Source organism: Nematostella vectensis, chromosome 2 (genome assembly GCF_932526225.1).
Source record: "Nematostella vectensis chromosome 2, jaNemVect1.1, whole genome shotgun sequence".
In the NCBI taxonomy this organism is placed as follows: domain Eukaryota; kingdom Metazoa; phylum Cnidaria; class Anthozoa; order Actiniaria; family Edwardsiidae; genus Nematostella; species Nematostella vectensis.
Genome location: NC_064035.1, coordinates 18,784,753 through 18,798,297, shown reverse-complemented (window position 1 = coordinate 18,798,297; position 13,545 = coordinate 18,784,753). Strand labels below are relative to the sequence as shown.

Below are 13,545 nucleotides of genomic sequence, written 5' to 3'. Positions count from 1 at the left end.
AGCTCCAGCACTCAACTCTAGATATTTATGTATTTTGACATAAAACCTATTTACTTTATTGTTTTTATCCAAGGTGCTATGGTTTGTCCTTTCGCCACAAGAGTACTGGGGGTCGTTAATCTTTCGTCTTTTGTTAAAGCTGCTTTTAAATCCTACAATCCGAAAACAGAAAACCTCCAAAGAGGTGACTTAGAGAAATCCCGAGGTGCTAATATATAACACTACAAAACAGTACTCTTACGAGGCGCTAAGCACGAACAACAGCAGCTGTAGCCCGGCTTCACAATAGCTACAATAGAGCTGCACCGACGTATTCAAGACGAACAATAACACGCTAAAAAGCGCAAAAACGCCAGAAACCAATACTACATTTGATCGCGTGTAAATTATACTTTACCACCATAACTCAAAGCTCAGAGGTGTGCTGATTATTTTTCTTTTATTTGTTCTTTCTCTTAGCCCCCAAAAATGTACAACCGAAGAGCTTAAAACAGCCCAAAATACAAGCTACGTTTTATTAACAGGGAATTTTATCTTCCTGACTTAAAAGGCATTCTAACACCTAAGATCTTCTAACAATTTACAAGAATATGTTATTTTTTCTGTACAGCCGATAAAAGTGCGTGTCTAGCGCAATCTAATTCTACATATGTGTCCCCGTCTGTTCTCCCCCGATCCGTGGTCGCCACAGGTGACTTGATTTCCGAAGGCACTAAAAGCTACATATATTTCTTGATATTCTTCCTTTTTCGAAATCTTCTACTCATGTACACAACTTTTCCTCGTATTATTCTAATGGAGTTTTTATTTTATTTTATTTTAAGTCATTCTCCTTCTATCGCCCTGTTATCGTCTCTTAGTTCTAACAAGGCGGAGCAAGTCAGGGCCGCTGCTCGGAGAGTTTAGTGATGTTTGGTGATGACACCGGGGTATTTTTTAGCTCGCGGAGGTCGCTACATTCATCGTCCAATGAAAGTTCGTCAGGACTCAAAGGCGGTTTACAGTGACTCAAATCCGTCCCTTGTTGTTGACTCATTCTGTTAGACAACACAGAGATATATAGCATTAGTACAAGTCTAAAGCACAGATACCAAAAACATCAGCAATAAATATTTTGTTCACTTCCCTAGAGCGGTTACAATCCTTAAAAGTCAACAAAAATTAATATACAAATTCCTTAAATCAAGGTTTTCGGTAATAATTGCTCATCCAAACATGTTGAACAGCGACACAGTAGCGCAACGACCCCATTAGCAGTAAGGACTTTTTAGGAGCTCTCAATGTTCGCATAACACAGGAAATAGGACCAGAGTTTCCTGACTATAGTGTCACAGAATAAGTGGCACATTACTACAGTTAAGACACCTTAAGGCTACAAAACCCTAGAGTAATCCCTCGTCGCTAATCATTAGATTTGAGGCAAAAAGGCGCATTGCAGTGAGCAAGGTTTTGTCCATTATCAATCATAGATACGCTAGTCTTAAATCTGCACTTAAAAGGCTTGGGTTTAGAAAAGCGGGCGTGCGACGTGTAAGGGCTCGAGAATTCTCTAATGGCAGGAAGTGGCGACTCAATAGTGTGTGTTTTGATAACAGCGCTCGCGCGCCAAGTAGATCTTAGCCGGGTAAGGGTGTTTTAAGTTCCCGCATGGCGATTGCCATATCAGTACTGCAGAGTATCAATCACTGGTGCTACTAGTGTTGAGTATGGATAGGCAAATGCGAGTCTCCAACTGGATTAATACACCAAGTCTTAGATTAGGAAATCAAACCATTTAGCACTTCACTTATTTCAGCGCGTACGACACTGACGCATAAATAAACTCACAAGGCTCCTGTTTGGTGGTGACTATCTTACACTTAGTATAAGCAAAAGAAAGCCCGATGATTAGAGTTGTTCCAATACTAAGTCTAGTATGTTCTATTATTGTTCTTTTGTGTGGTTGTGAAGGGTATATACGTCCTATTTACGCCTCTAAGCCTTCCCTGTAATCCTAAAATGACTTTCACCATCAAATTAGACATTATCCCAGAAACCGCAATGTCTTCTTTAGACAAAAAGGAGAAAACAAACAAATTTAAAGAGCCTAACCGGAGCTTCTTTTGTTAAACGTATATGCGAAGAAATTTCCATTTGCGAGATTCTTAGCTTGTTTTCGTACCGCGAAAGCCAAGCTCTCAGCTTGTGAAGGCAATTACAGTATTGCTAATCGAGAGCTAGAGATCTCAAAACCAGGAAAAGAGGCTCAATATATGAGTGACCCACTAAAACATTTTGAGAGTGAGATGGGTTTTGAGTCTCAGGAACCATTAAGGTCTTTTTACACAAGGCTCTTGTACATACTACTATAAATATCAAAGTGCAATGCCAAAACAATCGGGTGGAATGCGTAAGTGCATCAACGTTGGTGTATTATTTACAAAATATGTACGATTCCGGGATTCTCAATCACCTATTTGTGTACGATTTCAAGGGAAGATCGCTTCCGCTAGAAAGCTAAACTATTTCTTGCTTTCTCATCGAACACAAATTAGACTTAATGGAATCTTGGCACGGATTTTCCCGATTCCTATGAATTTATGACCAGATAATTCGGGAAATAAAACCGTTTTTCCTTAAAAAAGGGCGGGCCACGAGAAGCATTGACGATCATTTGAGGCTCAAAACAGGCCATAATAAAAAATTAAAAATGTGTGAACAAGGTTTATGACCAAAAAATCATTGTCCAATTTCTTTTAATTACGATCACATATTTGTAGCGGGTTAAAGTTGCTTGGGAATGAATAGAGGTCTTTTTGATAGCTCGTTATGGCATAGCTCAAATCTGGCGATGTCTTCACCTAGTTATAACGGGTTGAATAGATAGTAATTAGTGTGTTTCTTACTTTTACACTTGCTAACGTGCACAGGAATGCGCAAATCTAAGCAGTCCCTAGTACAATGCTATTAGCAGGCTGCGACCGCATAAGCGCACAAAGAATAAGTCGCACAAAAGCGTTAATAGCAGTCGAGGTACATTTTAGTGCCTTTGATTTATTTTCACAGGCCAAGCCAACAAATTGCACTGATGAATATTTGAAAGATTCACACGTCGGTATTAATGATGCATCATTAAATAAGGGCTCGTTATCCGAAAGCGAGTTGAGTGGTCTCAGCTAGGTGTAGGGTCCGCCCTTTTGTCACCTCGACTCTTTGTTGGTGCCCTGGCGAGATTATAATTTCCTTGCGTTTCCCTCCCCTTCGCCAACCGCTCAATTGATCTTTACCTTGTTCAAGTAATGAACTCCATCGGGCTAGTCCTTAACATAGAATAAAAACCTCCGAGTAATTTTCTCCTTTAACTGCGAGTCAACCACTTCAAACTACAAAGTATTTGTCGACGCGTTTTACCCACAATCATTGGATTGCACCCAAATAAACAATACAACCACATAACTGCCCTAATCACCGTTAAGTATCTGACAAAATTGGCAATTTTATGCCAAACATCACAGCGTAAGAAAAAATAAGAGACTAAGAAATTGTCGTTGAATCGATGTGTGGTCAAATCTCGACATTAAATTTAAGTGTAGTTCTTTGTTGCTGCGAGGCAATACTGTTTATCAGCAGCTTCAACATTGTATTCATTAAGCCTTATGGCTCATAAAGTTATATTAGTTTTAGCTTTATTTACCGCAAATTGAGATTTCGATCATTATTTGCTTCCAGATGCAATTTTGTAGTTGAACATTTGGTGATATTTTGTTGGCGCACATGGCCTAAGAATATCAATCGTGGTGTAACTTTCACGATCAGACTGAACCCTTAGCGCATCTATACACCGTAAACCACCTAAACCAATTGAAAGGGAATGGAGAAGGCTATGCGATATGCGTGCCATTCCGCCACTCGCCCAATGCTAGGAAATAGCCCGTGGTTTTAGTGTCGTGCTGAGATTTAAGTGCAATTCTGCGTGACTTCGACGTCCGTACGATCGGCCTACGACCCCGCGCACTGCGCGCTGGCATACAAACAAACACCGTACACAAACACACGAAACTGGAAATACTGCGGATAATCTCACCTGTTTTTAGCAGCAGCGGCTCGATCTCTTTGCCGCCTATTCTTGAACCAGTTGCCGACCTGTGTTGGAGTCAGTCCTGTTGCTTGCGCTAGTTCGCGCTTCTTAGTCGGATTCGGATACGGGTCTTGTAGATACCATTCACGCAGTAAGCTCCGAGTCCTTTCCTTAAAGCAATGAGTCTTTTGCTCTCCGTCCCAGATTGTTCTGGGCAAAGGAAACTTTTTTCTAACACGATATTTGTCCACCGGACCTAACGGTCTACCTCTCAGACGTTCTGCCTCTTGATAGTGCGCTTCAAGCCACATCGCTTGCAGTTTAGCGTGCGACTCCCTCGTAAACCGATGCGTCTCTAGTATGTGATACAAGTCTCGAAAATTTCCCATGTGGAATGCGACTATAGCGCGAGCCCGGAGTACACTTTCGTGTTTCCCCAGAGCCTCCAATGTTCCCGGAGCCACAGGCAAGGACCAAAGAAATCTGGCCAAGCGTTCAACATCTCCGCTTTCCTCTAACGTCTCGCAGACCTGGGCGATTTGGTGTGCGCTAAAGCTGAGCGCTGGTAACGGTGCGAACATGGTCGCGGTCGCAGTACTGCCGCACTGCAAGACTTGTCAGATGTGATCGTCCGCCGGCTGATGCACTCTATTAAAGCTAAACATAGGGGTGTGGTAAGATCTCTGTGAAGTGTCAGTATTTATCAAGAGAGTTAGAAACATGGGGCATATTATCACTGCGATCGGTCATTACGTTTGTTAAGCTTATCTCATCTGATTGGCTCTTCCAGTACTAATTGCCTCGTTACCATGGCCACACGTCACATTGACAAGGGGCAAGTGTCATTCAGCTCACAATTGCTCCGGGCAGATGGATGTAAAAATCGGATCACATGACAAAACCCTAAACATTTTCCACAAAAGCGTGTGAAATGGGAAACACAAGTTGTATAGAAAAGTCAAGTTCTAGAAGGAGCCCTCTCGCTACGCTTTCAAGGGTGACAAAATCTCGATTATTATTATGGTTCTTCGCAGGGAATAGTCACCTTTGGACTAGCTCGATGACAGATGCTAAGAGGTGCAGCAAAGGGCGATCATCTCAATGTAAAAATCTATCTGCATTCTGTCCACAAATATAGATTAAATATCGATAAAACGTCTTGGCAAATCGCATGCTACTTCCATGGGTAACAGATTACAAGAAAACGTACGCAAACCTGTTGGCTCGACCAATTACCCAGTTTACTGTATAGATAGGTAACAAACACTGCCCTGTCTTTCAACTGGATATCATACTTTCATGAAACACATTTCTACTGCCATTAAAATATCACCGGTCTGCGCTGTGAGAGTCGACTGCATGGTATCCTGTCCGAAGCTGGTGCTATCACTCAACGTACACGCGGTTTACTCTATGAACGTGTTGACCTGTTTCTTGAAAGAAAACATTCTCAGTGCGCGTTTTTATCATCATGTTCCCACCATGAAATGCATATACCCCTTATCTAAAGTGGATATCAACACAGGATCTGAAAGGCGAGTTAAGATGTCAGGAGGCCTTTGATTCGAGTAACGATAATTGTAGCGCGCTCACCCGGTATTTACTGGCCGATACGAAAAAAAGCGTAAGCCTTCTTAATCCAAGTTTTTGCTATCGGTAAAAATCTAAGCCTTTTGAGGTTGGCTAGATCCTATGTGTGGGAAATGAGAAAGCTTCACGAATATTAATTTTAAAAAATACGTAAAATTACCTGCCAGAAATATATTCCTTTAAATGTTTTCTTTATTTTAAATCTGTCGAGAGGAGAGTTTGGTTTGGAGGGCGGTTTTGGCATGTAATCAAGTTTCGTTTAACTGCACTTTATGACGATTTTTGTGTAATTACTCGAGAGTTTCTGCGCAGATTTAACGTTGTGATAGAAGTCCGCGTCCACCGTGATACTAACAAAACAATTCATTAGGGAGAAATCCTTATGAGCTATGGCAAGAGATAGCATCTTTTCCTCTTGAATCCCGCATTTGAGTGAGACTCCATAACGACTCGCGTCGACTATGCTACCTATCCCGAGGGCGAGAGTGCTCACGTCCATTTTACCGGGCGTAATGCACTAATATATAAAGCATTGTCAGGCGATCTCTAATTCAACACACTGTATTGGCCCAAAGCGAAGGCTTTTAGCGACAAGCAGAGATTGCCACCACTCACAGCACTATAATGGTCGAAATGTCACCGAGTTTTATGATAAACAATCTTTTAGAAAAACAAAACAAGAAGTTCATCCGGACTTAAGTAAGTGCGGATCTTTCGGGTTCCTGGATGTAATTTCGTGGCTTTTGGCTTTTTAGTTCTTCATCAGCCATAGATATAGTCGAACAGAAGGGGTGTAGGTATCTCGAAAGAATAAACACAAATTAATTGCCGCTAATGATTTGACCGAATTGTCATCAGTTGGTGAACAGTAATTAATTGTGACAAGGGGCACCCCGGTGCGTGGTTTATTTGCATATGTGATACTTCAGAGAATCATTGTAAAGACTCCATACACTAAGGGATCATTATACATATACTGTTATCGACCCACTGCTTGTATTCATAGCCTTTTTAGTATCGCAATAAAACACGCATGGCGAAAACGAAGACATGTTCGTTTCTTTAACCTGCCAGACTTTCAATAACACAACTAATTGATAACCAGTAGGTTCTATGCTTTTCAATCACTTTTTAGTCGCATTCCGGTTGGGAGGAAATATTCTGTTATTGTATATTATTGACTGCAAGTCCTGGGGTTCTTTTTATCGTTTTCTTTGATTGACAGAGTTGGCATTTTTCTCGAGTGTTGTCTACTTGAAGATGACACCCTACGCTCACGATGGCACACACACATCGCCAGAACCTCGCTCAGAACAAAACATGGCATGGACAACCCTCTTATGCGAGTGACACCTTTAGGCTATAAATCACTCAAACAATGTTCTCCACTCCAATACACTCACTGTAGTCTACTTCCCGACACTATCATAAAACAAACTAGAAGAAGGTTGACATTGAGACCTCTAGTGAACCGCACAGAGGCAATAAAATACAGAACTAGAAATATCGGTGTGTGGACCAAATTAAAAATCAGCAGCAAAATGTAGAAAAGATTTACATTGAATTGGATAAGGCAAGTGTATAATACGAGGAAGTAATAAGATTGCTAGGCACGATTTAATAATAAAGCCAATACTGATAGAGTTCATATTGGTTTGGAGGAGTATAATAGTTCCTATCGTGTTTTGAAATTCTTTCGAAAAAAGTGTGAAGACCTTTTACCGGGCGAGAAAACATTTTTCTTGTGTATACATAGAGAATATAATAGTACAATTAAACATTAATAACTAAGGATTGCCTAACTGTGAATGGTTCTTATGAAAAGTCAAATTTCTTGAGTTCTATTTGACAAGGTTCGTTCCAGAACTCCTGCTTCACCAACCGAGTAAATTCCCTTTAACAGAGAAGCATAGCGGATGAGTAGAAGTTCTAACTTTTGCTTCCTAACAATCACTACTATCATGCCACAACAGAAAGCCTAGCTAGAGAAGAAGCGAAACTAAAAGGCAAAAAGTTGCGACTTTTGAAAAGGATACGCGAATTGCTATGGAAATAAAAAGGTTTCGCCGTGTCTTTCGCGTTGGTAGTCGATTGCAGTTTTCGTATAATTGGAATACCGTGCTTAAAGTAAACCAACAAGTGTTTGTTAAAAAATTATATTTCAGAACAGCAAGAGAAGAGCTTCAAGTAACAATCCAAGTAAGTATCTCATTGATAAGTATCGCATTGACGACATCGATCGTTCTGGCACAACAAAAACACGGCTCGATAGAGGGGCGGAGAAGCGAACCTTAATAAAAGGGAAAGACATGCGAGTGTGGTGCAGTACTAAAAACATAGTCACGGAAAGAGACGGTTACGAGCGAACGGAAGGCCATCACGGCTGGACGAGAAATCTAGACGGCCGCACTTTCATACTGCGTGACATGCTGCCGAAGCGGCGACTTTGTTTACATAAGTAAACACTCAATGTTTTCCTATGTACCGTTATGTTTGGTTTAGTTCTAACACACGAAGCTCGTTGTAAAATAATCGAGAAGAATCAAAGCGAACTCTGCTAGTAAAGATGTGGGATTTGGAAAAGTTTGTGGATCAAGTACACACTTTGAGAACGTTCAGTAGTTCACTTGGATGCTGCCAGGCTAACAGATCTCCCCGGGGTATACTGAGCTAAGTGCTACAAATCAAGACTAGTAAAGCGGACCTACCGGATGGTGTTTGATCTCGGGATAAGCTGCACGGGATTGCTCCAAACCTAAACAGTGTCACAGACGTGAGAACTGACTACATTAAGTAAAGGCTTTTAGTCTCCAACAATAGTAGCGAGTCGGGGCGTGCTCTACTCCCGAGAAATAAAAGATCTCAACTCGGGGGGCTTGCTTTCGAACAATAACTAAACAAACAGACTAAGGAATTAGACTAAATATAAAACACAATATCAAGTCAGCCTATTACGCTTAACTAGTACTTGTAATGCACTAATTGCATTGACTGTCATATGGTAATGACAGAGCACAAAGGAGACTCTACACTCGGGCGAAGAAGGCTTTGACGAACCAATTGGACCCACTGTATCATCAATTCTTTTTGTGGCCAACAATACGGAGGGGTGTAGGCGAACAATCAGAATCATAAAGGGTGAGTCACTTTTAGACAGAGCTAGTCCTACCATATATCCACACTCCCTGAGGGAATACGACTTTATCCCAATAACAACAATAATAGGCCAAGGGAGCAATGAAGTCTCAGAGCGGCAATTATATCACCCTCGTGCGAATTGGGTTAGTTGAATGGATTGGGTTAGCTGAATGAAAAGAAAGGAACGCCCCCCCGCATTATCAACGAGATATGCAGCTCTGTTCGCGCCGAGAGTAAATTAGCCTGCTGGAAGTTGCAGGGGCTTAGCGTGGAAGAGGCGGGTGCTGGTTCGCGAGCCGTAGCAGTCGGCTAGGAGTCGTAAACAGAATCCAGCCAAACTTCTTAATTGAAAGCTAGCATAAATAAGTGATGACAGTAAATGAATTGCGTTCTAGAAGGTTTCCGGTTTTCACGCCAGATTGGTCGTGGACAATGAGCGAGGTGCTCTATTCGACTCCTCCTCTTTGGCTTTGCTTGATATGGCTTTGCTCAGAATAAGCTCACATTATGTGCGCTCAACCATCTACACATTAAATACGCATCTCAAGAAGACAACAGCGTGGCAAGATAAATAGCATTATCGATTACTCTCGTGTTCACTGGTACATGAAGAGATAGAAGCCTAATAATTATGGTAACATAAACGGACACTCGCTAGACACGGGTTAAACCATCTATACACCCGATTTTATCGCTCCACTCGACACAAAATATTTAACAGTTTTAAGTCTTAAGTGTTGAGAGTAAAATCAAGAGGCTAGGAACTCTATTTTGCGGTCGCACGCACATCGTTAGAAATACCCAAGGTTTCGCAAAAGCATGCGCGATTCCTCCTTGCGAGTTCACAATCCGTTAGCGGAAACGTTACAAATTAAATCTGACAGCTTCTCGGTGACTTGCAGTGATATCCCAGGTGGCACCATTCCACCACAGCTAGCGTGTTCCTTGAAGACTCATTAACGTGATTAGCGTTGGAGCCCGCAACACAATTAGTGTATAACACGGAGTAGCGCAGCATTTGGCCATCCCTTCTCGTATCTAGACCGGGAGCCGATCGGAACAAGCTTGAGTTTTTATTCAAAATCTGCCTAAGGGCAGTGGATATTATCCAGCTCAATGTTTTTTGTAAATAACTCAGCGCGAGATGTATCGATGTATGCTAAGTAAACAGAATATTGGAAAACACTCAACCTTTACGGCCCCTCGCTGCGCGACAGGTACGCATGCTCCTTACATCTGCTAACCACAGCGCAGCTAAGATGGGTACTCACAAGATAGGCTTACAACGTCTAGTTCAGTATCTAGTGGCTGTCCTCGGCGAGCTCTGCTATACAATATAGTAATACTCTAGCAGGATAATTATATTAAGGTCAGGAGCTTGTCACAGTCGGGGTGGTATTGAAACCTCTTCATCGATCAAACAAGAAGAAAGGGCTTAATATAATCTATAGAGCAGCCCTTGGGCGATTTGGTGAGGTTTAAAAAGCGATAGAATAGCTATCATGTCGCCTTCACTGTTGTCTTGTCTTTTTTTCAAAGGTATTCAATTAACCTGCACTTTAGCTCCTTAATATAGCACGTGTGAAGCGATATCTACACATCACAAAAAAACGTTTGGGAGACACGGGTATTACAAGCGCTCCCGTAGAATCACCTTCTCACACAAAGAAAACTCACCCGAAAAAAAGTCATTCTTATGACTCCTACCTCGACCCAGGGCGCCAATCTAATGGAAAAATAGCATCAGAGTTCAATTAAAGTTAAAGGCAATTTAGTTTTGTAGCAGGTAAAGTAATGTTCGTGATAAGCCGCTGTTTTGTAACACCTGAATTTACTGCTAGACATTAGCTATTGATTATTTGAAGAGGTCCTTAAAGCCTGAGTCAATTAGAGCAGGATTCATCTGCGTTCCGTTACATCTTGATACGTTTACCCTTAACCTTTTCAACCGCTTCGTTACATTGGTCTTTAGGGTGGACAGCCGTCTTAGTACACGTGAAACGGGAGAAAGTCTGGATTCGCTGAAAGGGAAACTCTATCACACCTGCAACCTTCCTCCAGAAAGAGCCCCGTAGTGCGGCGTTCTTTGGGTAATCACAAAAATTAACCTCAAATTCTGTTAGCGAGCCACTCCTCGAACTCATCTTAAACATCTTTAATATTCTCTTAGGAACTCTAGTTTGTATCTTCAGTCAGTAATTAGTGAAGCGGTTATTATTTGGAGCTCAGGTTCGACGGGAATTGCAAAAGTTTAAGGGGGAACCGCAATTTCTCGTTTGATCTTGAAGCCGTATTGTTTAGATAATATATACAGCAAACATCTCCCAATTTTCATAGTTAATCCAATTATTTAGGGGTATTAAATATATGAATTTAAAGACTAGTCAAAATAACCATACATGCCAATTTCACTACGCAGCCCAGCAATTACTTAGTGCAAGACTTTGTCGGGTTTTTCTTTGACTCTATTTGGATAACTCGTGTGTATACACATGCAAAGAGGGTAGATATGTTTACTATTTTTATTTTAGTTTGTGCCAAAACCTGGGATATATTTATTATCAAATCAGCCGTTATATTTTCCATTTTTGTGTTTTGTTTTTCTTTGCTGATGACACAAAATATGGGTATCTTTTTCGGAACTTTTGAAAATGTTATCAAAATTGATCTGTACAGAAGATGAGCATACGATCACACCATCGTACCATCCTCGCAAATTACGCTAAACACTCGAGTTCAGCAAAGGTAGAAAGCACTTTAGTCCTGTCCATCAAAATCTCCGGCGACGCATGTGTATCATCGCAATTCTTAAGAAAGATGAATGTCTCAAAATGTGCGATAAAAATGATTCGAGAGTAGACCTAGTGACCAACATGTAACAGATCCAAGATAGGCAAAAAGGTGAACCGAGACCTGAATACACTGAATAATTCATAACTAGATAGAGCTTTTTCGGGAACCGAACCAACGGAATGGTAGATATTGAGGTTACAGAAAGCATTTAAAGTAGAATGACTGATCTGATTTGTTGATTGATAAGACATAGAAATACTTGCAGTACAATGCCAATCACGAAACTGTCTGCTTGAGTATAGTATTTCTTAAACTCGTGCCGTTCTATAGCTAATTGATAACGTTAAAATCACACAAAAGAACCCTGTCGGTACACGTGCGGGAACCGAAAGCCACGGGGAAATTAGAGAACATTACTTGGAAAGCCACCAAAAGGAATTTTAGTGGCAAAAATTATTTGACATTTTTTCTTAATTTTGTTTCGCATCATGGCAGAAAAAGCATGTTACTTTTACCGCATTTATAACGGGATTGAAAATTAGACACCCGATGACAATTCTCAATCAAAGAAGAAGACTTTAGCGTCATTGAAAATTGACACTAATTTCTAAGATTGTCATATTTCAAAACTTATAAAATGAGAAAAGAAAAAAAAAACGATTCACGAGGCCACACACAAAAAAACATGTATCAATATGCTATTATAGAACCCCAATATTACAAATCAAATAACTCGTGGGTTTAAGGCTTTCCCAGTGTTTGCCCGGTCGGGTATGATTTATGTGACACGCTATATCAGATATTTCTTGGTTTGTTCGGGAGTTGTGGTAACAAAAACGTAACGCTAACTTTGAGATAACAAGTAAATTTTCTACGTTAACTCGATTGGAATAGGTGATCATGTGCACGCTAGGTTGATTGTGAGGTTTTTGTTAGTCACCTTCTTACAATGCCAGGCTTGCCTAATCTAATTTGGGAGGCAAAACTCTTTTCTTTATCAATTCCATCCGTGTTATTACATTTGGACATTACACCTAGAAACTGATATCCGTAGTCAACTATCTGTATCTGACAGTTTAATCTTTTAGCCTGGTAACTGCAATTTGCCATCTGCGCCCTTTGAAATCTATCATTTTTTTTTAAAGGGAATGATTCAAAAGTTGAATAAAGGAGTAACAGATAGAGAAGAGACTAAACGTAAGAGAGCTAGGACAAAAAAAACAATCAATAATAGCTACAAAAGTCAATGGAAGTCTCTTATGTTACAGTTTGCCGTATAAAAGCGTGCTTGCGAAATAGTTAACAAGATGGCTACAACTAGCCCACAAAAATAAATTAGCCATGCTCAGAGATCCAGAGTACTTTGCGGTAAACCGTGGACTTTCGAGCCTGCTCAAACAGTTACATATCAATTCCAAAAGCGCACATTTCTCACATTGCGAGTTAGCTGGAGAGGAGAATGAGAGGGTTCATGACAGCGCTTTCGGGTAACTAACGCTAACGGGTTCACGGACTCATAGATTATCGATACTTACGTGTCGTTGGAGGAAGGTAGAATATCCGGCGTGCGCGTCAAATGGATTGCGTATAGGTTATAAATTTAAAAAAAACAAACATAGCGAATAAGCATAAGCTGAACGCCTCCCGCGAGGGTCTTGATACAAGGAGAGGTGGAGACCGCACTGAGAGACTCTAGTGTGTTATTGATTATTCTTCGACACTGAAGCCATGTGAACCGATCGAGACATGCCCTCAACGTGATTTATACCCATCCATCTCACTCAGTTTCGCCTCATTTGGTGCCGAGGATAATGGAGCTATCGTTAACAACTCCAGAGGGCTTTATATTGCCCACACAGAGAAGTTAGAATGGAAGTCAATGACATAGTTTTCTAGTATGCTAGACCAAGTGATAGCCAGCCATTTAGCTATAATAATAACGAACGTAAAATAGATAATTCATATAT

At 40.9% G+C, this 13,545-nt stretch overlaps 1 protein-coding gene and 1 long non-coding RNA gene across 3 annotated transcripts; one reads left to right on the top strand and one right to left on the bottom strand.

Annotated features, from left to right (window-relative positions):
* Positions 1 to 422: 422 nt before the first annotated feature.
* LOC5504249 (homeobox protein SIX3) lies at positions 423 to 13,269 on the bottom strand. Of its 2 annotated transcripts, none has more exons than XM_032372532.2 (3): positions 13,114 to 13,269; positions 4,064 to 4,714; positions 423 to 1,037 (listed from the first exon to the last, which is right to left on the bottom strand). In XM_032372532.2, exons 2-3 carry the CDS (start codon positions 4,636 to 4,638, stop codon positions 881 to 883), a joined length of 732 nt encoding a protein of 243 aa, XP_032228423.1. In that variant the 5' UTR covers positions 4,639 to 4,714; positions 13,114 to 13,269; the 3' UTR covers positions 423 to 880. The 2 variants fall into 2 exon arrangements, with proteins under 2 accessions (XP_032228423.1, XP_001625159.2); XM_001625109.3 differs by lacking the exon at positions 13,114 to 13,269 and adding an exon at positions 8,356 to 8,635.
* Positions 8,792 to 12,216, top strand: LOC116611895. The gene is made up of 2 exons (XR_004293711.2): positions 8,792 to 10,571; positions 10,758 to 12,216. It is a non-coding gene; the product is annotated as an uncharacterized LOC116611895 (long non-coding RNA).
* Positions 13,270 to 13,545: the final 276 nt, after the last annotated feature.

Excerpts from the sequence above, each read along its gene's own strand:
- LOC5504249 (XM_032372532.2), bottom strand. The coding sequence starts at position 4,638 with ATGTTCGCACCGTTACCAGCGCTCAGCTTTAGCGCACACCAAATCGCC. Across the intron at positions 1,038-4,063 it reads GCCGCTGCTGCTAAAAACAG|AATGAGTCAACAACAAGGGA; the intron begins GTGAGATTATCC and ends GTTGTCTAACAG.